The 27,461-nt window shown below is 50.2% G+C and overlaps 2 protein-coding genes across 2 annotated transcripts in view; both read left to right on the top strand.

Moving 5' to 3' along the window:
* LOC127203739 (zinc finger protein 235-like) overlaps positions 1–27,461 on the top strand; it is a 211,637-nt gene that overhangs the window by 122,620 nt on the left and 61,556 nt on the right. The gene's annotated exons all lie outside the window — the stretch shown is intronic.
* Positions 9,219–25,979, top strand: Igsf23 (immunoglobulin superfamily member 23). Its single transcript, XM_051162598.1, has 5 exons — positions 9,219–9,505; positions 19,341–19,550; positions 22,010–22,279; positions 24,928–25,097; positions 25,951–25,979. The coding sequence occupies exons 1-5, from the start codon at positions 9,415–9,417 to the stop codon at positions 25,954–25,956; spliced, it is 747 nt and encodes a 248-aa protein (XP_051018555.1). The 5' UTR covers positions 9,219–9,414; the 3' UTR covers positions 25,957–25,979.

The raw sequence follows: 27,461 nt of genomic DNA, 5'->3' as shown, positions 1-27,461 counted from the left end.
GGAGGAAGAAGAGGAAGAGAGGAAGAGGAGAAGGAGGAAGAGGAGGAGAGAGAGGAGGAGGAAGAGGATGAGGAAGAAGAGAAGAGGAGGATAAGAGGAAGAGGAGGAGAAAGAGGAAGAGGAGGAAGAAAAAGAAGAAGAAGAAGAAGAAGAAGAAGAAGAAGAAGTAGTAGTTAGGGAAGAAAAGGATTTATTTAGCTACTACTTCCAGGTCATAGTTCATTCACTGAGAGAAATCAAGGCAGGAGCCATGGAGGAATGCTGTTTTTTGGCTCACTCTCTGGCCTTCTCATAGAGTCATGTTTAGCTAGTTTTCTTATTCAGCCCAGGACCATCTGCCTAGGGATGGTGCTGCCCACAGTGGGCTGGCTGGGCCCTCCCGCATTAATTAATACTCAAGATAATCACCCACTGTCCTAGTCAGGGTTCTATCACTCTCATAAAGACCAGGACCAAAAGCAATTTGGGGAGGAAAGGGTTCCTTTGGCTCACATATCCTGCGTCCCAGTCCATCGAGGGAAACCAAGGCAGGAACCTGGCGACGGAAACGGGAGCAGGGGCCATGGAGGCGTGCTGGCTTGCTCCTCACAGAGACCTGTGGTGGTTTGAATATGCATGGCCCCTATGGACTCCTGTGTTTGAACGCTTGGCCCACAGGGAGTGGCACTATTAGGAGGCGTGGCCTTGCTGGAGGAAGTGAGTTGTTGTGGGGACAGAGCTGACTTCTCAGATGCTCAAGCTGAGCCTGGTATGCCTCTGTCTCTTCCTGCTGCCTTTCCGCATGAAGATGTAGAACCCTCTCATCAGCACCTATCTGCCGGCATGCCACCACACTTCCCACCCTAACAGTAATGAACCAAACCCATGAAACTGTAAGATACCACCACCACCACCCCCAAATTAAATGTTTTCCTTTATAAGAGTCGCCATGGCCCTGGTGGTGTCTCTTCACAGCAATACAGCCCTAACTAAGACCATTGCTTAGTCTGCTTTCTTTTTTTGTTTGTTTTGTTTTGTTTTTGTTTTTGTTTTTCCAGACTGTTTTGTTTTTGTTTTTCAATATAGGGTTTCTCTGTGTAGCCTTGGCTGTCCTGGACTCCCTTTGTAGACCAGGCTGGCCTCAAACTCACAGCGATCTGCCTGGCTCTGCCTCCCGAGTGCTGGGATTAAAGGCGTGTGCCACCACCGCCTGGCGCCAGCCTGCTTCCTTATAGACCCTAAACCACTCACCCGGGGGGTTGACACTGCCCATAGCTGGCTGGGTGCCCCACCCCCCATGCCCTGACATCCATCATAGGCCAATCTGAGGGAGGCACTGTGCCATCTGGAAGTGGGAATCTCAGTTGAGAAACTACCCACACCAGATTGGCCTGTGGTGAATTTTCTCGACTGATGATTGGTGTAGGCAGGTCCAGCTCACTGTGCATAGGGCCACTCTTGTTCTGAAGGCCCTGGGTTCTATACAAAAGCAAGCTAAGAAAGTCATGAGGAAAAAAATCACTAAGCAGCAACCCCCTCATGGCCTCTGCCTCCAGGTTCCTACCCTAACTTCCCCTAATGAAGGACTGTTACTGTTACTAAGCTGAAACCTCTTTCCTCCCCTGTTTTTAATTTTTTCATTGTTGTTTTTGTTTGTTTGTTCGTTTTGGTTTTGATTTTTGGTTTTTCGAGACAGGGTTTCTCTGTGTAGCCTTGGCTGTCCTGGACTCGCTTTGTAGACCAGGCTGGCCTGGAACTCACTGGGATCCACCTGCCTCTGCTTCCCCAGTGCTGGGATTAAAGGCGTGCACCACCACGCCCAGCTTCCCAATTTGCTTTTGGTCATGGCTTTTTTACCACACAATAGAAACCCTTAAAAATACAGGCCTTTTCTCAGTTGAGGTTCCTCTTCCCAAATAACCCAAGCTTCTCTTAAGTGGACACAACATGTCAACGGATGTATTTGAGGAGCCGCGGTAAAGATGCTGCCCACCTGGCCACTCCATTACTGAGGGAGAAGGTTCCGTTGTGAATAAGAGAGAGAGAAAATATCGAGAAGCATCTGGGAGAGTCCAGAGCACAGAGAAAGAGAAATACACAGGACATGGCCAGAACTATCTGCGAGAGCAGGGAGCAGCACGGGGGCGAGGGGGGGGGGTTGCGGAGGTGGGGAAGGTGACACTTCCGCTGTGAAGAGAACAATCGGGTGTCTGGGAGGAGGTCCAAGATGCACTTGTGATGCTGAGGGAGCCTGGAGGCCTGCCTACACTTTGATATGCACAGGCAGCCTTAGGTCTATCTCTTCTGCCAGGGGTCAGGGAACTGGCTCCTTTTGGCCGGTAGGAACCGGTTTCTCAAGTTCCTGAGGGCTGCAGGATTTTTTTTTTTTTTTTTTAAGATTTATTTATTATTATATATACAGTGTTCTGCTTGCATGTACACCTGCATACCAGAAGAGGACACCAGATCTCATTCTAGATGGTTGCAAGCCGCCGCTGGGAATTGAACTCAGGACCTCTGGGGGAGCAGACAGAGCCATCTCTCCAGGCCCCTGCAGGTCTTTTTCTAACTGCCAGAAACGCCTCTGCAGTGAAGCATGAATTCCCTTCTGTATATTCCATCTGCCCGAGACCTAACGCAAGGACCCCCAACTGACAGGCCCACAGGCCAATCTGCTCCAGGCGCTGGCGCTGGCTCTCGTCTTGTGTCAACTTGACACACAAACTAGAGGTATCTGACAGGCGGGAAACTTGATTGAGAAAATGCCCTCATAAGATGAGGCCGTAAAGACATTTTCTTAATTAGTGACTGGTGGCAGAAGGGCCAGACCATTGTGAATGGTGCCATCCCCAGGCTGGTGGACTTGGGTTCTATTAAAAAAAAAAAAAAGCAGACTGAGTGAGCCAGTAAGCAGCACCCTCCATGGCCTCTGCATCAGCTCCTGCCTCCTGGTTCCTGCCTTGTGTGAGTTCCTGTCCTGGCTTCCTTTGGTGATGAACAGCAATGTGGAAGCCTAAACTCTTTTCTTCCCCACCTTGCTTTTTGGTATAAGCTGACTAAACTCTTTTTCTCCCCAACTTGCTTTTTTGGTCATGGTGTTTCGTCACAGCAATAGAAACCCTTTTATTTAGATTACTTCAGGTTGCGTCTCCTCTAGGGCAAATGCTTTTGGGCAGCAGAAAAAAAAAAAATGATTATCCTTTGAATTTGAAAAAAAATGTTAATATTTAGTTAGCATAGCTAAATAGTATGTGAGGATTTAGGTGGGTGTGTAGCCCTTTACACACTCCTTTTTAATTTTTAAAAAAAATTTGTCCATTAAGTGTTTGATGATGTCATCCTGCGATAGCTTGACCCTGTAGCTAGTAAAGGATCTTAGTAACATGATTAATATTAAACTTCCTGAAATCGATTGCTAGCATAAGCAGTGCCACTATCTTTTTTTTTTTTTTAAGTTGTAATGAGTCCTACAAAGGGCTTTTTGACAAAGTTAAGGTTCAGATACGACACAGTGTATTTTCTGGAGTCACCAGGGCCCCGTGCCACGCCTAGGGCTGCGCTTTGCAACTGGCTAGTTAAAGAGAGGCACTGTGCATCCTGGAGGTGCGCCTTGGACACGAGTCTCTACATACCAGTCAGCAGAGAGCGGCCAAGTGACAGACAGCCATACCTTCAGCTTTAAAAAAGCTGAAGGAGTACACTAAGCCATTTTCTTCCCATTTTTGTCAGAGAAAGAGAGGCGGGGAGGAGAGAGAGAGAGAGAGAGAGAGAGAGAGAGAGAGAGAGAGAGAGAGAGAGAGAGAGAGAGAGAGAGAGAGAGAGAGAGAGAGAGAGAGAGAGAGAGACAGACAGACAGACAGACAGACAGACAGACAGACAGACAGACAGACAGACAGACAGAATTTAATTGCTTCCACGTTTTCAGACTAATCGGCCATTCCTCAATACCGTCACAAGGCGGCGCTATCGGCCTCTGATTAAACGCCGTCCTTTCTTCTACCTGGGACAATCCTTTTTCCCTTCCCCCTTTTCTATCGGGAAGACCCTTTTCCCCTTCTGTCTTTCTTTGTCTCTAAAACGTGTTTATTTGTCTCTTGTAAACTTTGAATGACGTCTTCAAGGTCAAAGCACTTCTGGAAAACAACCAACTATTCGTTCTGACGTTTAGGCTAGATACAGTGCCTCTACTAGATTGCCTGCTACGCTTGGTTCTTGTTCAAATCTTACCTCCCCAGAGTAGAACTTGAGTGAGGCACTGACCCAAAGAACCCCAAAGCGCTCGCTCATGCCCTGTAGCTGTGTCTCTGTCTCTCCCTCTTTCTTCTTTGTCCCTCCCCTCCCCTCCCCTCCCCTCCCCGTCCCGCTCCCCTCCCCCCTCCTTCTTTTTCTTCTTCTTCCTCCTCCCCCCCTCCTTCTTCTCCCCCCCCCCTCCTCTCTCCTCACGCTGTCCACCATCTTTACACCCAAGGATGATCTCCATTTCCCGAATGCTGGGATCACAGGCACGCATCACCACACCGAATTTCGTTGCAGCGCTAAGGATTGAACCCAGGGCCCAGAGGATGCTAGACCGAGCGAGCGCTGTACCACCCGAAATCCACCCCACCAGCCGCTGTCACCTGATGTAGTCTCTGCCCGTGGATTGCTGGCACTCCCTGATGTCAGCTTTCCGATCTGTCAGTAGCCTGGTCTACAAAGCGAGTACAGGGCAGCCAAGGCTGACAGAGAAACCCTGTCTCGAAAAACCAAAAAAAAAAAAAAAAAATCTAAAGCAGCCCAGCTCGGTGCACACCTGTAATCCCAGCACTCAGGAGGCAGAGGCAGGTAGATCTCTGTGAGTCTGAGGCACCGCGTGCACCACATATGCATTCACATGTAAAAGAAAAGAGTCCTGAGCCCAGCAAAAATATTCTTCAGAGCCAGAATCTCAGCACTCTGGAGGATCTCTGTAAGTTCGAGGCAAGCCTGGTCCTCAGAACTAAGTCAGGGACATCCAGGGCTACACAAAGAAACGATCTCCAAGAAAACAAACAAAACGAAAATAAAACAAAATCTTCTGGCATAAAGACAAAATAAAGTGGAAATTGTGAGTAATTCAAATTACCCTTGGAGCCGGGCGTGGTAGCACATGCCTGTAATCCCAGCACTCGGGAGGCAGAGGCAGGCGGATCACTGAGTTCAAGGCCAACCTGGTCTACAAAGGGAGTGCAGGACAACCAAGGCTAACACAGAGAGACCCTGTCTCAAAAAAAAAAAAAAAAAAAAAAAAAAAATCAAATTACCCTTGGATCTCTCTTTAGTGCCCTGGGAATGAAATGTGCGTGCTTTTGTCTGTGTGGTGCTGCGGAGTGGACATGCTAGTGTAGACAGCACTCAGTAGGGTCTGGAGAGATGGCTTAGTGGTTAAGGCCACTGCCTCTCCTTCCAGAGGACTCACGTTCAATCCCCAGCACTTACATGGTAGTTCACAACCATTGGATGTTTTTTTTCTGCCCTGCATGAGCATGGTGCACAGGCATACATGCAGACAAAACACCCGCACAAATAAAAGAAATGGATACATTTTAAAAAATATGTTTTTAAGAGATGGGCGTGGTGGCGCACGACTTTAATCCCAGCACTCGGGAGGCAGAGGCAGGCTGATCTCTGTGAGTTGGAGGCCAGCCTGGTCTATAAAGCGAGTCTAGGACAGCCAGGGCTACACAGTGAAAGCCTGTCGAGAGAGAGAGAGAGAGAGAGAGAGAGAGAGAGAGAGAGAGAGAGAGAGAGAGAGAGAGAGAGAGAGAGAGAGAGAGAGAAGGTGTTGTATGGACAAAGGGAAAACGATATATGATGTAATAATATTTTAATTTAGCCGGGCGTGGTGGCGCACGCCTTTAATCCCAGCACTCGGGAGGCAGAGGCAGGCGGATCGCTGTGAGTTCGAGGCTAGACTAATCTACAAAGTGAATCCAGGATGGCCAAGGCTACACAGAGAAACCTTGTCTCAAAAAACCAAAAAAAATTAATAGTAATAATAATAATAATATTTTAATTTATTTATTATAATTTATTCAGATTACATTCGGACTGTTATGCCCTTCTTTGTATCTTCCCATCCCCCCTCCCTCTTCCGCCCTTTCCCCTCCCCTAGACCTCTGACAGAAGAGACCTGCCTCCCCCACCAAGGAGAAGTGATCAAATCCGGAGCCCCAGAATTCATGTCAGAGCCAGTCCCCACTCCCACTCCCCACAACCGTGGAGAATGCGCTGTCCATCCGAACAGAAGGGTCTGGGTTCACTGCATGCATCGTCCTTGGTTGGTGCAACAGTTTGTGCAGCCTGGCCGCCCCCCCCCCCCCCCCCCCCCCCCCCCCCCTGGTCGGACAAAATGCTCCCCTGGACCCGGAACGCAGGCGCGAGATGCAGTTCCACGATTCGACAGTAGGTGGCATAGCTGCGCAGGCTTACAGCTCCCTTACACCTGTTTTGTTTAAGCAACTGGAAAAAAAAAAGTTAAGACTGTTGGTGAACTAGTTTGGAAGTCATTCACTCACTCAAAAGTGTTTTCCTTTGTGAAAGAAGGAGACTGACAATACACCCTGGAAGACTCAGTTCCCCAATCCAGTTCAAAAGTCTGTCAACCCTGAATCAACAGGGGGTTAAAAATAATCAGGTGCCCGGAATGAAAGCAGAAACTGGCGCGCCTCCAGGCAAGTGCTTGGGCAGCCCTAATGTTTGTTCCGCATAAGACAAAGTCTTGTTATGTAGCTCTGCCTGGCCTAGAACTCTCTATGAGGGCCAGGTTGCTCCTAGGCTTGCAGTGATTCTCCTGCCTTCCCCTCAAATACTGAGACTACAGGCGTGTGTCCTTCACCACTACCTCCAGTCCGCCCTTTTATGTACTTTTGTATTTCAGACGGGGTCTCACTAACCTGACTAACTGCCTTTGAAATTGTGGTCCTAGGAGTTAGCGGCCCAGGTTGGCCTGGAATTCACGATGTAGCCCAGGCTAGCCTTGCTGATACCAAATCTCCAGCACCCACATAAGTGTCAAAGCACTGCGTGTGTCTCGAAAGTGCTGGGATTATGGGTGAGCACAAACGTTAACAAATGGCTTTTTTGCAATTACCTGTTTTTGTGCATGTGCACACACACTAGAGCTACCACGTGTGTGTATCTGTCTGTCTGTCTGTCTGTGTGACTATGTTAGTTTATGTGTGTATGTGTAACTATGTGTGTTTGTGTATGAATATTGTGTGTGTGTGTGTATGTGTGACTATGTGTGTATGTGTGCATGAACATGTAAATATGTATGCATGTGTAGGAATGTGTACATGAGGGTGTGTGTGTGTGTGTGTCTGTGTGTGTGATGGAGGGGTGGGGCACCAGTACCATGGAGCCCTTGTGGAGATCCGAGCATAACTTTGAAGCGTCAGTTCTCTGGGCCCCAAGGATTGCGCTTAGACTGCCAGACTTGCCCAGCTGCATTTCACCTGTGACGTCTGCTCTCTGGCGTAAGAGCAAATGTTTTCATACAGTTCGTGTTTTCCTATCTGTGGGGAAATGAAGGACACCTCAAGATCCCTATGTGTCCACATGGTGACTTCTCATAGCTCCATTTGTTAATCCTGACATTGGAAAGAGAAAAATCAGTTTCACAATTTTAAGCTGAATTTATAGTAAGCTTTAGTTAAATACTGACCACACTGTTGGGGTTCAAAAAAAACAAAACAACTGAGAGTCCCTCTTCCTTTGATGACCCTAGTTTGTGCCAAGTTGACAAAACAAAACTAACCAGCACAAACAACTACAGAGAAATCACTGAAAATGCTGGTTAGTACATGGCTATAAAAAAAAAAACTGAGTCATCCAATAATGATTATTATTAGTGAGTCATCGGTGACCTTTGCCCCTGGGCAAACCTGAGTCTGGGAGAGAAAGCTCCAGCTTGTGAGTCATGGGGATTTCAGATCAAATCCAGATGCGCCTATCTGACCCCTTCATTTATCTACTAAAAAGCAGCGCAGGCTTGGATCCCATCACTCCGGAGGTAGGGGCACAGCAGCCAGCCTTGGCTACCTAACTGATGTCGAGGCCAGCCTGGGCTACATGAAAGCCTGTCCAAAGATAACAACAGCACGGGCCAGGTGTGGTGGCAAAGACCTTTAAACCCAGCACTTGGGAAGCAGAGGCAGGAAGATCTTTATGAGTTCGAGGCCAGCCTGGTCTATGTAGCAAATTCCAAACCAGCCAGGCCCAACATGCTGAGACCTTCTGTCTTAGTTAGGGTACCTATTGCTGTACAAAGCCCCCATGGTCAAAAGCAACTTGAAAAGAAAAGAGTTTATTTCAGCTTACGACTCTTGAGGCACGCTCCTTCACTGAGGGGAAGTCGAGGCAAGAAACTCATGGTAGGAAGCTGGTGGGAGAAACAGAAGCAGGAAGTGTGGAGGGGCACTCCTTATTCACTTCCTCCTTTTCATTTCCTCTGCTTGCTGTCTCATATACTCCAGGGCCACCTGCCTAGGCATGGAACCGCCCATAGTGGGCTGAGCACACGCCCACATCAGTCATTAGTCAGGAAAATGGAAGGCACCGTGGTGGGGGCGCACACCTTTAATCCCAGCACTCAGGAGGCAGAGGCAGGCGGACCTCTGAGTTGGAAGCCAGCCTGGTCTACAGAGTGATCCTGTCTCTGTGGCTACACAGAGAAACCCTGTCTCGAAGAAAGAAACAAAGAAACAAACAGAGAAAGAGAGAGAGAGAGAGAAAAGAAACAAAGAAAGAGATTCCTCAACTGAGATTCTCTCTTCCTAGATAGGTCTAGGTTTGTGTCAAGTTGACAAAACAAAAAACAAAAAAACAATAAGCACACTGTGACTTAAAGCAGACAGACAGACACTTAAAAGCAGATAGACAGACAGACAGACACACACACACACACACACCTAGAAACAAACCCAAACACATTAGCTCAGTTTTAATAGCACCTGACTACCAAGTGCCTGGGACGTTCTGGTCCTCATGCCATGTCTCTGTGATGGTGGCACCCTGTCATTAGCATTTTCCTTTTCCAAAGAGCTGGGCTCAGAGCTGACAGCCCCAGACCAGGAACCTGATAGTGAAGCCAAGAGGCGGGGCCCCACCCGCCTTCTATCCTGTTGACCTTTGGTCATCTGTGAGGGGACAGGCCTGTATATAATGCCACAGCTGGCTTCCTCAGCCTTCAGTCTGCATTGGTTATGGAGAAGGGGGGGCCCTAGAAGTCTCTATCCTGAAAACCTGGGCTATACTGCTTCCCTCCCACTACCACTAATAGGGGTGCTGGAGGAAGAGGCTGAGGGGGAGACCCTAGCATGTGCTGGGGTCAGAGCAGAGACCTGGCCTGAAGGGGAGGAACGTAGCCGCATAAGAGAACCTGCACGTTCTTAAGGTTCTTCTACCCAGAATTCCATGAGCGGTCCAGGGACAGAGGGCGTCATGAACTGTCTTCTGGACACAGGCCGTGGCCTCACTCCCGCCTGGAAGATGCTTCTACTAACAGGTAGGTGAGAGACTGTGGCTTCACCTCAGGTTGGGGAGGAAGAATGGACACCCTCAGCGAGCCCACCGAACCCACCACACAGAACTCTTGGTTAGGAAACCGGGGCTCCCCAAATTCACCAGCTTTTTGTTGTAAAAAGGGACCGTTTTAATTTTTTTAATTAAAAAAAAATATTATTTATTATTATGTATACAGTGTTCTGTCTGCATGTACACCTGCAGGCCAGAAGAGGGCATTAGATTACATTATAGATGGTTGTGAGCCACCATGTGGTTGTCAGGACTTGAACTCAGAGACTTTTGGAAGAGCAGGTGGTACTCTTTTTTTTTTGGTTTTTTCGAGACAGGGTTTCTCTGTGTAGCCTTGGCCATCCTGGACTCACTTTGTAGACCAGGCTGGCCTCGAACTCACAGCGATCCGCCTGCCTCTGCCTCCCGAGTGCTGGGATTAAAGGCGTGCGCCACCACGCCCGGCTAGGTGGTACTCTTAACCACTGAGCCATCTCTCCAGCCCCGAGAGGGACTGTTTTAAAACAGTCTTGCTAGGTAGCGCAGTGGGCCTACCTAGCTCACAATGTCCTAAGATCCTCTTGCCTCGGCTCCTCCCACCGCTGGGATCACAGGCGTGTGCCAACTAGGCAGCCTGGCTCTTTACCAGCTGCCCTCGGTCACATCCTTTCTGCCTTAAGGGCAGCTCTAGTTCTTTTCACAAAAAGCATTAGAGGATCCAAGAGGGATGTTCGCCTGCCAATCTCTCAGGACTGGCAGAGGTCAGCATCCACATCTGATGAGCCGAGCCCCTTTCTGTTGGGGTACCACATGCTCCAGCTATCCAGACCCTAATAAAATTATCACAGCCCAGCATGGTAGTAGATGCTGGTACCTGATAGTAGTTATCTCAGAGCCTGAAACGCTCAGGCAGGAGGACTGCTGTAGTGAGAATTCTGGAATTTTGGTTTCTTTAAAAACACAGAAATATGCCAGGTGTGGCGGTGCACGCCTTTAATCCCAGCACTCTGGAGGCAGAGGCAGGTGGATTGCTGTGAGTTCGAGGACAGCCTAGTCTACAAAGCGAGTCCAGGAAAGCCAAGGCTAACACAGAGAGACCCTGTCTCAAAAAACAAAACAAAACAAAAAACACAGAAATATGATAAGAATATGTTTGTTTTAATCTCAGGTGTGGGGATATGGGGTTGCTTCGGACTGTCTGCAGCAGCTGACTATCATTTGCCTCATGCTCTAGCAGAGGCGTGTTTTTGCCACCTGCAGATGGTTTCTGCGATTGTGTGATGCTTGGAATTCTGGGACCTTTCAGAGTACATATCAATGCTACAGTCTCATTGGTAGGGTTGGTGCTTGGTTGTGATTTCTTAGTAGCTCTGCTCAAAGAAGAAACAAGAAGAAAGAAATCAGATTCAGGGCACTTGCTCTCTCTCTCTCTCTCTCTCTCTCTCTCTCTCTCTCTCTCTCTCCCTCTCTCTCTTCCTCTCTCCCTCCTTCTATTCTTCTTTCCCTCTTATCTAGTGATAGGAGGTGAAACCAGGGGAATAAAGGTTGGGGAAAAGAAGAGCCCACAGAGCCGGGAGTGGTGGCGCACACCTTTAATCCCAGCTCTCAAGGAGGCAGAGGCAGGCGGATCGCTGAGTTTGAGGCCAGTCTGGTCTACAAAGTGAGTCCAGGACAGCCAAGGCTACACAGGGAAACCTTGTCTTGAAAAAAAAAACAAAAAAAAAAAAAAAAAGAAAAAAGAAAAAAGAAAAAGAAAAGAAAAGAAAAACCAAAGGGAGGAGGAGGAGAAGAAGAAAAGGAGGAGGAGGAGGAGGAGAAATCCACAAAGTAGCAAAGACCCGCTACAGATTGCTACGAATTTGAGGTCAACCTATGCTACTTAGTGAGAGCCACACCTGTAACAACTATGTAGCAAGACCTTGTCTCAAAACAAACTAACAAATGATACTTATGTACTAAGTGCTAAGCCAGTCTAGTTAGTCTAGTGCTCAGACTAGCTTGGGTGAGCCTGGATTCCATCACTGACACCAGATAAACCAGGTGTGGTGGTACACACAGTAATCCCAGCATTAGGGAGGGGCCAGGAGGATCAGGAGTTCAAGTCATTGCGAGTTCAAGCCTAGCCTGGGCTACAAGAGAACTTGACCCAAAAAGAAGAAAAAAAAAAAGTGGGCAAAGTCTGGGGCTGGGCAGTGAGATAGCCATGAAAGCCTGACACCTGAGTTTGATCCCCCAAACCCATGTAAAGGTGGAGGAGGGAACTGATTCACACAAGTCACACAAATAATCACAACAGGAGAGTTTCGGTCATCATGGTGTGTGGTTGCCGGGACTAAATGACCTACCAGTCAGATCGATATGCTTTGAGACAGTGACAGTTACCTCCCAGACCTGCTGGTCCTCAGTCCCAGGGGGCTGAGGGAGGAGGAGGATGATGGGGGAGGAGGGGTGAACCCCACAGATTAGAGGGGTGCATAGCTTTCCCAGGTCATACACCTTGGAGATGAGGATGAAGCTTTGAAGTGCAGTGGTCTGGATGACAGAGGTCACAGAGAGGGCCTCTCCTAACAAAAGAACTGCATTCTCCTCCTGGTCAAGAGTTCTGAGCCAGCCTGGGCGTGGTGGTGCACACCTGTAATCCCAGCACTTGGGGAGGCAGTCGCAGGCGGATCGCTGTGAGTTCGAGGCCAGCCTGGACTACAAAGTTGAGTCCAGGACAGCCAAGGCTACACAGAGAGACCCTGTCTGGGAAAGGAAGGAAGGAAGAAAGGAAGAAAAAAGAAAAAAAGAAGAAGAAGAAGAAGAAGTTCTGAACCAGGTGTTGTGGCCCAGGCCTGTGATGCCAGCCCTTGGAAGGTTGAGGCAGAAGGATCACAAGTTAGGATTCAGTTTGGCCTCTGAAATAGCCAGATCTCAAAAGGAAACAATACAAGGTTCTAGTTCTGTCCACTTTAAAAGCCCTGGGGTGGGGCATGGTCGCTCACACCTGCAACCCCAACAGGCAAAGGCAGGGGGCCCACAGAAATCTTCTGAAAGCCAACCTGGTCCAGATGGCAAGTTCTAGGCCAGCCAGGGCTACATAGTAAGACTCTGTCTCAGAAACCAGCAAAACTTAAATAAGAATAAATAAAGCCTCCAAGTTCAACCAAATTAAAGCTTTCCTGGTCCCCAAGTCAGGGCTTGCTCTGTAAAGGGGATGGAGACACCCCACCCCCACCCCACCCTCTGGACTTCCTTCTCCCCCTTCAGAGCTGCCGCTGAGCCCCTCTGGGCAAGAGCAGAGGGAAGAAGAGAAAAGCAGGCCCAGCACACTTGAACCTGAGTGCTGTAGTTATGGGCGGGGGGTGGGGGGGGGGGCAGGGGGGGGGGAGTGTGTGCATTCGTGGATCTTTCTGGGTAAGGCCTCCCTGGAACCTCCCTGGATGTTCAGCGCCATCTCTCCTCCCTCCCCATCCCCCAAGCCTGTCCCGCCAAGAATCCCTTCCTTCCCCTGTGCCTGACCTGCTGGGAGCATTTGCAGGCAGGAGGAAGCAACTGAGCTTCCTGGAGGCAACCCACTCCTTTTTGCCAGACTGGCCAATGGGTGTGTCCCTGGTTTAGGCTGAGCCCCGGGGATTTTACCTTAGGACTGGTTACTGTTGCTGTACTGTCTTTCCATGCTTGTCTCATATAGCTGGCTTGGCAGAGACCCTCACTGCCTACAGTTTCACTCTGTAAGGCAGATTTCCTGCAGATTGTGTTAAAGACGTACTGTAGGCTCAATTTTCTTAACCAATATATTTTATTAACAACTTAGTGACCGAGCATACGTCACTTATAACCCTAGTAACCAAAACAATAGGAAATAAGGATTAATGGACACAATAACAAAACTGTAAGGATAGGAACAATTTTTTTGGCACAATCTGTAAGATTTTTTTGTTGTTGTTGTTGAAACCTAGAGTAACCAAAACCCAGAACCTCAGCAGGAGCTGGAGCCGCAAAGCCTTCCCTCCAATGGTTCTCTCTAGAAGCGTCTCAAAGTGCAGCGATGAACAGCCAAAACTATCCCAAGTCTCCAAAAAGTCCCGCCTTCAGTTCTGGGTTCATTTTTATATCTCCTCCCAAAGTCAGTTCACGGGATCTTTTTAGCTGACAACAATTAAGCTTCTGCACAAGGTGGTTGCCTTTCTAGTGAATTAACCTCACCTGTCCTCTCACGAGACCGTTCCGATCCCACACTTGGGATCCTAAAAACCAGGTTTATCTCTCCTTCAATGTACCTTCATGACAGAGAGCTGTTGAAACACACTGAGGAGTTCACGATGCTTGATGCTCATTTTACAGGAGTTCTGACTTGATTCAAGTCATTTAAAAACCCTCCTGCAGTACGGCAAACACTGCTAGGAGCTCTGTGAACCTCCGCGGGAATTATACCAAGAAGGAAAAGATTGAAACAACGTAATCAAGGAAATATGTTCTTTCTAGATTTAGTCCTAGGATAAGGCTCAGGTGTACACCATGATGAGAAAGGCCATATGCCAGCACTCAGGAGGCAGAGACAGGTGAATCGCTGTGAGTTCGAGGCCAGCCTGGACTACAAAGTGAGTCCAGGACAGCCAAGGCTACACAGAGAAACCCTGTCTCGAAAAAAAAAACAAAAAAAAAACAAAAACAAAAACAAAAAAGAAAGACCGACTGACAGACAAACCATATGAATACAGAAACAAAGAACAAATTGTTAGCTATAAAAGACAGACACCTGTTTCTCGGGAAAACCTTGACATAAAAAACTCTTGCTTCAAACACATAATGCACATTTGAAATAAGAAAAAGACAAAACTTCTGCTTTCAATTCATGAGCATATAGATAAAAACCACTGCAATAGTCCCACTGTAAACTCCCTTTTAACATAATGATTGTATCTATTTTGAATGAGGTAATTTTTTTTCCATACATAGAGAACCTTTGTATTAGTACAAAAACCCAAGATACGCTGGAGAGATGGCTCAGCAGTTAAGAGCACTAGCTGCTCTTTCTGAGGTTCTGAGTTCAATTCCGAGCAACCACGTGGTAGTTCACAGCCATCTATAATGAGATCTGATGCCTTCTTCTGGCCCGCAGGGGTAAATGCAGGCAGAACATTGTTTTCTTTATCGATTGTATGTGTGCATGTGTGTGTGAGGTTCATAAAAATCTGCTTGCTTGTGCCGGGCAGTGGTGGCGCACACTTTTAATCCCAGCACTCGGGAGGCAGAGGCAGGCGGATCACTGTGAATTCGAGGCCAGCCTGGTCTACAAAGTGAGTCCAGGACGGCCAAGGCTACACAGAGAAACCCTGTCTCAGAAAAAAAAAATCTGCTTGCTTAGTCTACTAAGTTTAGTAAATTTAGTAAGCAATAAGCAGTCTGGGCGTGTTTCATCAGCCTTCCTAATTAGGTCTCTAGCTTCCAGCAAGATGCTGTTCACTGCTAGCCGTTAAATTAAAAGGAACTGCGGTTTTTCTTTTTACAACGCCCTGTTATTTACAGTAGGAAACTGTCATGGCTGTGGCAGCTTGTACTCTGTACTCTGAGTTAAAAGAGCCACCCAGCTTAGTTGATTAGGGCTTCCTGCTATTAAACAACAAAAAGGTTTCAGCTAGGGAGCTGTTTTGGCAGCAGGAAAACTAGGAGGCTCAATTAATAAGGCTCCTGACTGTGAATCTGAGAGTCCAGAGTTCAATTCCTTTAGAGGCCCTGGCTACTGCCGGGCCAGCGTGGTCTGTGAGCCACCATCTTGGTAGTGCTGGAGTTGGCCTCTAGCACTGACTCAAACCTTCCACTGGGTCCTTCCTGCACCTGATCTCCACCACTGTGATGGAGGGGAGGGGCGCGGAGGGGGTCCTTCATTACAAGTCTAAGGCCCCTCATCTCCCAAATTCTGGGGGGTACTTCGAAAGGTATCTCTCCGGGCTCACACCCCAGCCCCATTTCAAATCTTGACCAAAAAAAGCTTCAGATGGTGCCATCTCAGCCACCTCCCCACAAGGTCAGGCTTTCTTCTCTGAGCCCCAAGGGGGTAGTGGGGGATGGGGGACATGAGGGTGGGATGGGGTGGGGTTGGGGGATGGGAGGTTGGTGGATCTCTTTTGTGTTAGGTCTCAGTAGGAAATATGGATTCTTGGCAACCATTTTGTTCGTGGCCTTTAAAAGGGTTGGAGGTCGAGGCTGAAGAGATGGCTGAGCAGTTAAAAACACTGGCTGCCCTCGCAAAGGACCTAGGCTCAGTTCCCCACACCCACACAGAGGCTCACACCTTTATTATTAGCGAGCACGTGTGAGCGGTGTGCACGCAGAGGTCATAGAACGACTATGCAGACTCCGCTCGCTTCTTCCGCCTTCCTGTGGGTCCCCGGGACTCAAACTCAGGCCATCAGATGGTTAACACAGCACTGGCTGCTCTTCCAGAGGACCTGAGTTCAGGTCCCAGTGTGGCTATTAGGATGAAGCAGGGGCAGTGCCTCGGGAGGATGGGGACGAGGCGTGACTCTAAGAGGTCAAGCACACAACAGAGTTAGCACAAGAAGTTTATTGGGCAGAGGCAGTGAAAGGCCATCTCAGAGTGGGGGTGTGAGAGAGACCTGGAGACAGAGAGAACAATCTGGGGTGGCCAGAACCTTTTGAAATGGCTGCCTGAGCCGGGCGTGGTGGCACACGCCTTTAATCCCAGCACCCGGGAGGCAGAGGCAGGTGGATCTCTGTGAGTTCGAGGCCAGCCTGGTCTACAAAGTGAGTCCAGGATGGCCAAGGCTATACAGAGAAACCCTGTCTTGGACTGGAGAGATGGCTCAGAGGTTAAGAGTACTTGTCTGCTCTTCCAGAGGTCCTGAGTTCAATTCCCAGCAACCACAGGGTGGCTTGCAACTATCTATGACACGATCTGGTGCCCTCTTCTGCCGTGTAGGTGTACATGCAGATAGAGTACTCATATACATTAAATAAATTAATAAATCTTTAAAAAAAGAAAGAAAAACCAAAACAAAACCAAAAATGAGAACAAAAACAAAAACAGGTGCCCGTCTGTACCCAACCTGTGGTGACAGTGGAAATGTGCCCTACCCGGCTGTGGTGGGTGACGATGTCAGTTGCTGACACTGAGTCACTGAAAGGCAGGCAAGACAACAGTGCCCCAGAGCTGCCCGTTGTATGTGAGGGGGCACATGACTGCTCCATGATGCGGGGGGAGGGTTTTACTGTAGATATGAGAGAGAGCAGAGAGAAAAAGAAGTGGACTGAGCATGGCCAGAGCTAAGGAAGCAGGAAAGTGAGAGAGAACAGTGAAGACAACAGGTGAGCAAAGGAAGACAGACAGAGACAGAGACAGAAACAGAGATAGAGACAGAGAGACAAAGAGACAGAGATAGAGACAGAGAGACAGGGAGACAGAACGACAGAGACCAAAGACAAAGACAAGACAGAGACAGAGACAGAGAGACAGACACAGAGACAGAGACAGAGAGACAGAGACAAGACAGAGAGAGACAGAGACAGAGAGAGACTCAGAGAGTGTGAGAAAGCAAGAGCATAGGAGGGACTAAGAGCGAGAATAGTGGGAATAGAGAGAAAATGCGGGAATCGAAGAGAGCAGCAGGTGAAAAGGAGGCTGCGTCCCTAGCACAGGGAAGGACCAGGAGACTGACCTGGGGCTTTGAAATGTGTACTAAGGTGTATACTGTGATGCTGAGGGAGCCTGGGGACCCAGCATGCACTTCAATGGATGGCACAGGTACCTCTGTATCCTTCTGCCAGAGGTCAGGGAATTGACTCCTTATGGCAGGTGGAAACTGGTATCACAAGTTCCTTTTATCTAATGCCAGAAATCCTACGGGACTGCCTGCGACCTAACACCTGTCAATCTAGATCTGGGGCATCGAATATGCCCTTTTGGCCTTGATGAGCGCGCGCGCGCGCACACACACACACACACACACACACACACACACACACACACACACACGTACACGGCCGAGTCAGGAGAATTGCCACAAGTTGAGTTTCAGGTCAACCGGGATAGCCTGGGCTACCCGGTGAGGCCCTATCTATAAAAGGACAATAACAACAAAAAGAATCAACCCATTTTTGTTTGAGATGGGGCCTCGTGTAGCCCAGGCTTGCTCCCAGTTTGATATATGGTTCCCTTTGAACTCCTGACCCTCCTGTCTCTACCTGCCAAGTGCTGGGATCCCGGCTCTCACCACCACACCGAGCATGTTAATACTCTCTGTTGCTGTGGTAAAGTGCCCCAACAAGCAAGTTAGGAAAGACGGGGCGTTATGAGGGATGCCGTCCATCACAATGGAGAAGGGACAGCAGCCAGGCAGGGAGATCATAGGATCAGGGAGCTGCTGGGTCACATTTTCTATCACATAAAAGAAAGGGAGAAGGAGGGGAAGGGGTATGGCCAAGCCATAGACTCAAGCCCCACCCCTAGTAACGCACTTCCTCCAACAAGACTCTGGTGTAGAGGAATGTTAATTCAGAACACGGCTGCCCTGGCAAGAGATCACAGCCAAAAATCTTCTAGGTCTGTGTGATCTGGCTAGAATACAAACACACCTTTAATCCAGGAGACAGAGGCAAAGCAGATCTGAATAGAGCAAGTATCAGGGAAAGAAAAGCTTAGGTCCAGGCATGATGGTGCACGCCTTTAATCCCAAACAAAGGTAAAGTTAATTTGTAGAAGGAAGCACCCAGGTTTGAAAGTGACGTCTAATTGGATGGCAGAAAAGGTGACAGATCAGAGAAGATTTGACAGACTAGGATACATCCTACTCCCACGAGAAGAGAGAGGAAAGGGAAGCTACTTAAGAGGCAGTTTTACAGAGAGAGGAGGCAGTTTTACCAGGACAGTAATAGAGAGATGGGCTGCAGGGAGAGAGAATTCAGGTGAAGACAGAACAGGCCAGAAAATGAGAAGAAGCCAAACAGAGCAGATTGTTGAGTTAGTTTGAGGCCAAGCAGAGGAATTCTGGGCTGAGAGAGAAGCCAGATTAAGTAAGTAAGTAGGGAGAAGAGTTTGAGCCAGAACAGCTGAGTTGAACCAGCCAGCCCAGAGCTCAGAAAGAACAAGTAAGGGCGAGCTTACTAAGCAGTAAGTCTTAGAGGCTGAAAACATTCTAGGCCTAGGTTAGATTGTACGGAGGCTAGAAGCTTCCAGGACTGAGCCTAGGTTAGCAGAAGGAGGCAGTGAGCCTCCCAGACAACAACTGAACCAGGAAAATAAAAGTTACTTTTACACTCTCTGTCCTAGATCAGTGGTTCTCAACCTTCCGAATGCTGCGACCCCTTATTTCAGCTCCTCATGTTGTGGTGACCCCCGCCCTAAGCATAAAATTATTTTGGTTGCCACTTCATAACTGTAATTTTTGCTACTGTTGCAAATGTAATGTAAATATCTGACACGCAGAATATCTGTTATGTCACCCCTGTGTTGGACCCCCGCCCCCAAGAGGGTCACCACCCACAGGTTGAGAACTACTGTCCTAGAGGCTCCATAATTTCTTCCAAACAGCGCCCCCTGGTGAGCGCCAGGTGTTCAAATACAAGACCCTATGAGAGTCATTTCTTTCTCTCTCTCTCATTTTGGTTTTTCGAGACAGGGTCTCTCTGTGTTAGCCTTGCCTATCCTGGACTCACTTTGTAGACCAGGCTGGCCTTGAACTCACAGCAATCCTCCTGCCTCTGCCTCCCAAGAGTGCTGGGATTAAAGGCGTGCACCACTACGCCCGGCCCAAGAGGCATTTCTCATGCCACCTGTGGTCTCATTTGTCCCTTGCTGTCCCCTCTTCCTTGCTGTCTCCTCCAAGGTGCCCTGCTCACCGCCTGCACCTGCTCGGCCACCTCCAAGCTGCCCAAACTGGAAGGAGCTGGCACCCACCTGCCTGTCACCAGAGCACTTAAGGGAGTCCTCAGCACTTCTTGGTTCCGAGAGCCTGAAACCCAGCCACCAGCCATGACCTCTCCTAAGGGCTTCCGGGGACTTCCTCACATCAGCCAAGAGGTGCCACACACTGGAGGCAGGTTGGTCATCAGGGATGCTTCAGCTCAAGACTCGGAGAGTGACACCAAGGTTCTGGATGCCAGCAAGCCCCATGGGAGACCAACTGAGCACATTCAAGTCAACTGTGAGTGGGGCCGATGAAGAGGGACCCAGTTCTGAGGAATTGGGCTCAGCCACACCCCTCAGGGCCCAACAGGGCAACTGTAGTGCAGTCATTAGTCACCCCTGTGTGAGACCATTTTCTCCTGCTATCACAAACTACTTGAGACTAGAGAGTTTTCAGTCAGGTGTTATTGTTGGGTTTTGTTTGTTTGTTTGTTTGTTTTAGTTTTTCGAGACAGGGTTTCTCTATGTTATCTTGGCTGTCCTGGACTCACTTTGTACACCAGGCTAGCCTCGAACTCACAGCGATCCTCCTGCCTCTGCCTCCCAAGTGCTGGGATTAAAGGCATGCTCCACCACCACCCAGTTTCAGTCAGGTGTTGTAGTCAGGAGCTGGGGGCATAAATCAACAGTAGAGCCCCTGCCTAGACTCCCCATATGAGGGGCTGGGGGTGTGGCTCAGTGGTAGAGCCCCTGCCTAGAATACCCCAGTGAGGGGCTGGAGGCGTAGCTCAGTGGTAGAGTCCCTGCCTAGAATCCCCCAGTGAGGGGCTGGGGGCGTGGCTCAGTGGTAGAGCCCCTGCCTAGAATCCCCCAGTGAGGGGCTGGGGGCGTGGCTCAGTGGTAGAGCCCCTGCCTAGAATCCCCCAGTGAGGGGTTGGGGGTGTGGCTCAGTGGTAGAGTCCCTGCCTAGAATCCCCAAGTGAGGGGCTGGGGGCATGGCTCAGTGGTAGAGCCCCTGCCTAGCATCCCCCAGTGAGGGGATGGGGGTGTGGCTCAGTGGTAGAGCCCCTGCCTAGAATCCCCCAGTGAGGGGCTGGGGGCGTGGCTCAGTGGTAGAGCCCCTGCCTAGAATCCCCCAGTGAGGGGCTGGGGGCGTGGCTCAGTGGTAGAGCCCCTGCCTAGAATCCCCCAGTGAGGGGCTGGGGGCGTGGCTCAGTGGTAGAGCCCCTGCCTAGAATCCCCCAGGGAGGGGCTGGGGGCGTGGCTCAGTGGTAGAGCCCCTGCCTAGAATCCCCCAGTGAGGGGCTGGGGGCGTGGCTCAGTGGTAGAGCCCCTGCCTAGAATACCCCAGGGAGGGGCTGGGGGCGTGGCTCAGTGGTAGAGCCCCTGCCTAGAATCCCCCAGTGAGGGGCTGGGGGCGTGGCTCAGTGGGAGAGCCCCTGCCTAGAATCCCCCAGTGAGGGGCTGGGGGCGTGGCTCAGTGGTAGAGCCCCTGCCTAGAATTCCCCAGTGAGAGACTGGGGGCATGGCTCAGTGGTAGAGCCCCTGCCTAGAATCCCCCAGTGAGGGGCTGGGGGTGTGGCTCAGTGGTAGAGTCCCTGCCTAGAATCCCCCAGTGAGGGGCTGGGGGCGTGGCTCAGTGGTAGAGCCCCTGCCTAGAATCCCCCAGTGAGGGGCTGGGGGCATAGCTCAGTGGGTAGAGCCCCTGCCTAGAATCCCCCAGTGAGGGGCTGGGGGCGTGGCTCAGTGGTAGAGCCCCTGCCAGCACCCCCCAGTGACATGGCTTGCTGGGTACAGAGCACTTGTTGCCGAGCCTGAGGAGCTGAGTTTAATCCTCAGGACCCACATGACGGAAAGAGAGAACCAGTTCCTATAGACTGTTCTCTGACATCTTAATGAATCCCCCACATCCCCACAAACACACAAATGTAAAACAAAAATACGTTTTAAAGAAATGTAATAAAGAAACCTTTTTAAATAATTTATTTACTATGTATACAGAACTCTGACGACATGTGTGCCTGTACACCGGAGGAGGGCACCAGGTCTCATTATAAACGGTCATGAGCCACCATGGGGTCACTGGGAATTGAACTCAGGACCTCTGGAAGAACAGTCAGTGCTCTTAACCTCTGAGCCACCTCTCCAGCCCCAATAATCTTAAAAGGAAAGACTCAGTTATATTAGTCATGGTCGTGCACATCTTTAATCACAGCACTCAAGAGTCAGTGGCAGGCAGATATCTCTGCGCATCTGAGGCTAGCCTGGACTACATAGCACATTTCAGGACAGCCAGAGTTACATAGTGAGACTCAAAATAAGTAAACAAACAACCAAACAGAAAACCAATGCCTCGGTTGTACCAGGTAACAGAAATAAGTTTAAAATAAGTGTGCCTAAGTCTACCCAGTACCCAGTAACCCCGATATTATTATTACCAGTATAATTAATTCTGCGACTACCGCCACTGTGGTGACCCACAGGCAATGGGACACAGGAGCTGCTGAGCCCCAGCAGGTCTGGACAACAGGAATGCATGAATGACTGAAAGAGTGAATGAATGTATGTGGGCAACTGTGGTGGCAGAAGAGATGCCAATGTCACCTGGATGCCTAGGTCACCTGAGGGCCTTGCTCTCTGTCCCCACAGACAACCCCAGCCTGGTCCCGCTGGTGACCTTCCCCGTGGCTTCTCAGGGCGTGATCTTCAGCGACCTTAACTACTCTGTGATCCTACAGTGGGTGAGGACCATGCACCCAGAGCCTGTGCTGAGCTGGACCTTGGATGGGAAGCCATGCGGAACTGGGGAGAAGCTCTTTCTCCGGCGACTGTCCCCAGCTCAGCTGGGCACCTACCTATGCATAGCCAGGAACTCAGACAAAGAGCTGGTCTCTGAGCCGGTGACCGTGTCATTGAGACGTAAGTGTCCCTGTGGGGACTCCGTACCCACATGAGTCTGCGGCTGGCTTCCCCACAGCCACCGGAGCTTTATAGTCAAACTGTCCTTCCATCTTTGCTTCTTTCCACGGGGTTGGCAGTGGCTTATTAGCCTGTTGGGTTTTTTTGTTTGTTTGTTTGTTTAATTTTTCTCTCATGTACGACCGTTCGCTTGTGTATCCCTGCATATATGAAGGCCAGAGACGGACTGACAAATGGGTCTCCTCAATAGCTCCCCCGCCTTATTCATTGAGGCAAGGCTTCTTAACCGAGCCCAGAGGTCACTGACACAACTAGTCTACCTAGCCCGCTTGTTCTAGGACCCCCTGTCTCCGCCCTGTCTTCCCCCACCTCCCTCCCAGGTGCTGGAATTAGAAGCAGACCATCTGCCTGACATTTATGTGGGTGTCTTGAGGGTTCAAACTCTGGTCCTTATCATGGAGTGAGCACGTTATCCATCAGGCCATCTCCCCAGGCCCACATTAGCCCGTTTTGTATACAACAGACTTGGCCTTGGTGGTCGGGCGGGGGTGAGTGGGTGGGGGGAGGGTCCTGAGCAGATGGTGAACCAGCGAGTTGTATCCTGCGGTTACTTACAGCAATCTCCATGAGGAGTTACTAACAGGATCAAGGCACTTACACAAAGACAGCTGGGTCACCCCAGCCCACCCCAGCAGGAGGGACAGCTCACAAAGCGGGGTGGGGGGAGGGGGCAGTGGGGAGGGGGATGGGGGTGGGTGGGGGGGACCTGGAGCACTGCCCAGCCCGCAGGCAGCTCCACGGAGTGGGGAGTGCCCCTTCTGAGGGCTCGATTGCAGCACAGCACACTCCAAGACCAAGTTCTCAGCCCAAAAGAAACCGATTTGCCCAGATGGACGAAAGGCAGGGAATAAGAGAGGGAGCTGGGAAACAGAGGACCAGGGAAAAGAGGAAGGGAAGAGTGGAAAGGGAGCAGGGGTATTTGTCCCCCAAAGGGGACAAAGGACTGCCTCTGGATAGAGAGGAGACAGCCTAGGTACATAGGAAAATGATGGTTTATAAAGGTACAAGGGGAGACCCCGTGTTAGGAGGAGGTGTTTAATTTTAATTGGGAATGTTAATTAGGTGAGCCAAAGGGGCCTTTTGATGGCTTGGACTTCAGTACTTTGATAGCTGGACCTTGGTCGTCAGAAGCGGCCCATAAGGAATAGACCGTGGTGGCTGGCTAGCTCAGGAATGTAACCTAACAGTTTTTGGCAAAGCAGAGGGAACTGGGGAGACCAGCAAGGTTCGACAGGATCAAGTTTGTCATGCTGGGGCTGGCTAGAGTCCTTCCAGTTTGCCTGAGGGCCACCTCTGCTGAGCTTGCCTGACAACTTTGTCAGCACTGAAGTATGTAGCGGTTCCAGAGACTTCCAGGAGCTGTTCCTTTTTGCATGGGGGGGTGGGGGGTGGGTTGGTTTTTCGAGACAGTGTCTTTCTGTGTTAGCCTTGGCTATCCTGGACTCACTCTGTAGACCAGGCTGGCCTCAAACGCACAGCAATCTGCCAGCCTCTGCCTCCCGGGTGCTGGGATTAAAGGCATGCGCCACCACCACCACCCAGCCCTGGGAACTGTTCTGAATTGTTTGTTTCCTGTCTTCAGGACCTCTAAGGATGGAGGTTTTGACACCAGCCCTCCCAGAAACATCCTGTTGTTTCACTTTGCTTTTACATCTCCCACCCTCCACCCCCCTGCGCTGTGTGTGTGTGTGTGTGTGTGTGTGTGTGTGTGCGCGTGCGCATGCACAGCCTCGGCTGTCCTGGACTCACTTTGTAGACTATGCTGGCCTCGAACTCAGAGAGATCCACCTGCCTCTGCCTCCCAGAGTGCTGGGATTACAGCCGGGCTCCAGTCACTGTGCCTGCCTTGCATCCTGTGTCTTAAAAAACGTTTCCCAGCCAGGTGAGAGTGGTGGCAGTTATGCATGCCTTTAATCCCAGGACTCTGGAGGCAGAGGCAGGTGGGTCTCTGTGAGTTCGAGACACGCTGGGTCTGTAGAGTGAGTTCCAGGACAGCAAGGGCTACACAGAGAAACCTTGTCTCCAAAAGAACACAAGCAAGAAATGGAGGGGGCAGGGGGGCGGGAGGAAGAAGGAGGGAAAGAAATGGATGAATTTGGAAACAGAAAAGAACCCAGTGTGCAGAAGAGCCTAAGTTACAAGCAGACCCCCGTTATAAACCTATAAATTACAAGAGTAACAAATTGCCCTGGGAATTTAGAAGCTTGAAACAACAGCCATTTTGCCCTGATTGCAGTCCTAGGCTCGGGCTGTAGGTTGGGCTCGGCAGCTGGGCAGCACCTGTCGCCTGTTGGGAGGGATAGCAACAGTGGGGGACAGCTGTTACTCCTTGGCTTCATCTCTCAATCTCATATAGGCAGACCCCACCTGGTTACAAGGCCTCTGTGTGGCTCAGACTGAGGTCCAGCGGTGATGGAGCTGGCTCCACCCCCTGCCCGGTGGAGAAGTGGCAGGACAGCAGGAACCCGCAGGATTCTGGGAAACAGAGAAAGACGGTCCAGCGAAGCTCACCGAGATACAATGACAGCGGATGGGGTGTCTCGGAGGGATGGTTGGCTCCTTCAGTATTGTACCTCTTTGGTTCCCAGAAACCACCGTGGCTCCCACGGCTGCAGCTCCCACAGCGGTCTATCCCATGGCGCCCGACGACTTCCTGGCCCTCTCAGGAGGATCTGCCATAGGCCTCATCGTGGTGGCCACCCTGGGAGGCCTAGCACTGATCGGATCCGTCTGCTACTACATAGTGCTGGCGCTTAAGGTAATTCCGGCCCTCGCACGGGTCCCCCAGACGGACGTCCCACCCCAGCCTAGCTGAGCTCGGTTGGACTCACTCCACCAGTGGACCGAGCTCCGTTCTATTCCCGGTTCTACACATGAGGCACAGAAAAGTCAAGCCGTCAGTTAGTTTTTCCCCGTCCCAAAGCCGGGGACTAGCGATAAGTAATACTCTAACAAGAAACCCACCGATCCGTCATGCCCCGTGAGAAAGAAATGACTGTGAGCTGAGAGGCGCTCATCTCGCCAGTTCCCAAAGGGACAAGAGAGGCTACGATAGCCGGGCGCAGTGGTGGCGCATGCCTGTAATCCCAACACGCGGGAGGCAGAGGCAGGAGGATGGCTGTGAGTTCGAGGCCAGCCTGGTCTACAAAGCGAGTCCAGGACAGCCAAGGCTAACACAGAGAAACCCTGTCTCGAAAAAAAAGAGAGAAGGGGCGGGGCTACGAGTGTCTCCTCGGTCTTGTGAGGGACGCAAACCTGATGATCAATTTTGAGTACCGAGGATAGGAAATCAGGATGGGGGAAGGGGTGCCACTGAACCCAGGCAGGGAGGGGACCGACCCTGCAGAGAGAGAAGACAGCTAAACAAAGTCTTGGGCTCTGGGTAAATTCGCCTGCTGCCAAGCCTTGAGGGTCTTGAGTTTGACCCTTGGGGGGTTTAGGGGACCCCCGTATATGAATATGGAGAAGTCGCAGAACAATACATTACAGTGGTGCGCTCACGCTCTCTCCCCCTCCCTCCTTCCTTCCCTCCCTCCCGCCCCCACCCCCCGCCCCCACCCCCCGCCCCGCCCCCACCCACCCCCTCCCCGCCCCCTTCCACTCTACTGCAGAACTGACCCACGGAGTTAAGGAACGTGCAAGTTGCCCTTTGAGCGCATAAAATCGTTATCCAAAGCCGATGCCAGGAAAGCAATCTCTGGGCAGGATGGCTAGCCCGTGTTGAGCTTCCTCTGGGACCTCCTCCCTCCGGGTTTGCCAACCATTTGTTTCCCATCTTCACAATGCACCTCGCCTCTATTCTTTTGTTTGTTTGTTTTTGTTTTTGTTTTTTTTCGAGACAGGGTTTCTCTGTGTAGCCTTGGCCATCCTGTACTCACTTTGTAGACCAGGCTGGCCTCGAACTCACAGCGATGCACCTCAATAAAACACACGATTCACCAAGTTGGACTACGATGCCACCCACGTGCTGATCTGCTGGTTTGCATCTCCTCAGGGAAGGTGAGAGAATGCAGGAGCTAACGTCTACCAGTGTCTCTCTCTCTCCTCAGTCTTAGTTCTCACATCTTCTTTGTGCTAGGGGAGACAGATGTATTTCTTTGTGACAACTTGTTTTATTTGTTTGAAAGATTTTTTATTACACATACAGTATTCTGCCTGCATGTACGCCTGCGCACCAGAAGAGGGCACCAGATCTTATTGTAGATGGTTGTGAGCCACCATGTGGTTGCTAGGGATTGAACTCAGCACCTCTGGAGCAGGCAGTGCTCCTAACCACTGAGCCATCTCTCCAGCCCGACAACTTGTTTTAAAAGATGTATTTCAGCTGGGTGTGGTGACGCACGCCTGTAATCCCAGGACTGAGGAGGCAGAGGCAAGTGGATCGCTCTGAGTTCAAGCCCAGCCTGGTCTACATTCGAGTCCAGGACAGCCAAGGCTACACAGAGAAACCCTGTCTCAAAAAGCCATCATCATCATCATAATAATAATAATAAATTTTTTAAAAAAGCAGCACACAGGGGAGACCTGGTGGCACTCAGAGGAAGGACAGCAGGTTGCCAAGAAGAGACTTGATACCCTATGAGAATATACAGGGGGAGGTAATCCCCCTCAGTCACAGTCATAGGGGAGGGGAATAATGGGAAAATGGGGGGGGGGGAGGAATGGGAGGATACAAGGGATGGGATAAACATTGAGATGTAACAAGAATAAATTAATAAAAAAAAACAGCACACACTCTCAATCCCTGAGCTACTATTTTTTTCTTTCCTTTGTTTGTTTGTTTGTTTGTTTGTTTGTTTGAGACAGGGTTTCTTTGTAGACCAGGCTGGCCTCAAACTCGCAGGGATCTGCCTACCTCTCCCTCCCGAGTGCTGGGATTAAAGGCGTGCGCCCACGCCCAGCCCCCAGCTACTATTTTTAATAGACCTGTAGTGACTGTTTAAGAGTGCTTACTATATTAAGAATTCTGGGAACTCATCTATGTTTCCTGGATGTGCTGGCATCAGGTAGTGATGTCTGCCACTGTGAATGCAAAAAAAGGAACGTTTGCCTTGTTTAGCATTTACATTGATTAGTGATGTCTGCCACCTTAAATGCCAAAAGGGAGCACTTGTGTTGATCA

The sequence above is a fragment of the Acomys russatus genome, chromosome 19 (assembly GCF_903995435.1).
Source record: "Acomys russatus chromosome 19, mAcoRus1.1, whole genome shotgun sequence".
NCBI lineage: Eukaryota > Metazoa > Chordata > Mammalia > Rodentia > Muridae > Acomys > Acomys russatus.
The sequence above is the reverse complement of the archived record's forward strand: the minus strand, read 5'-3'. Positions and strand labels throughout refer to the sequence as shown.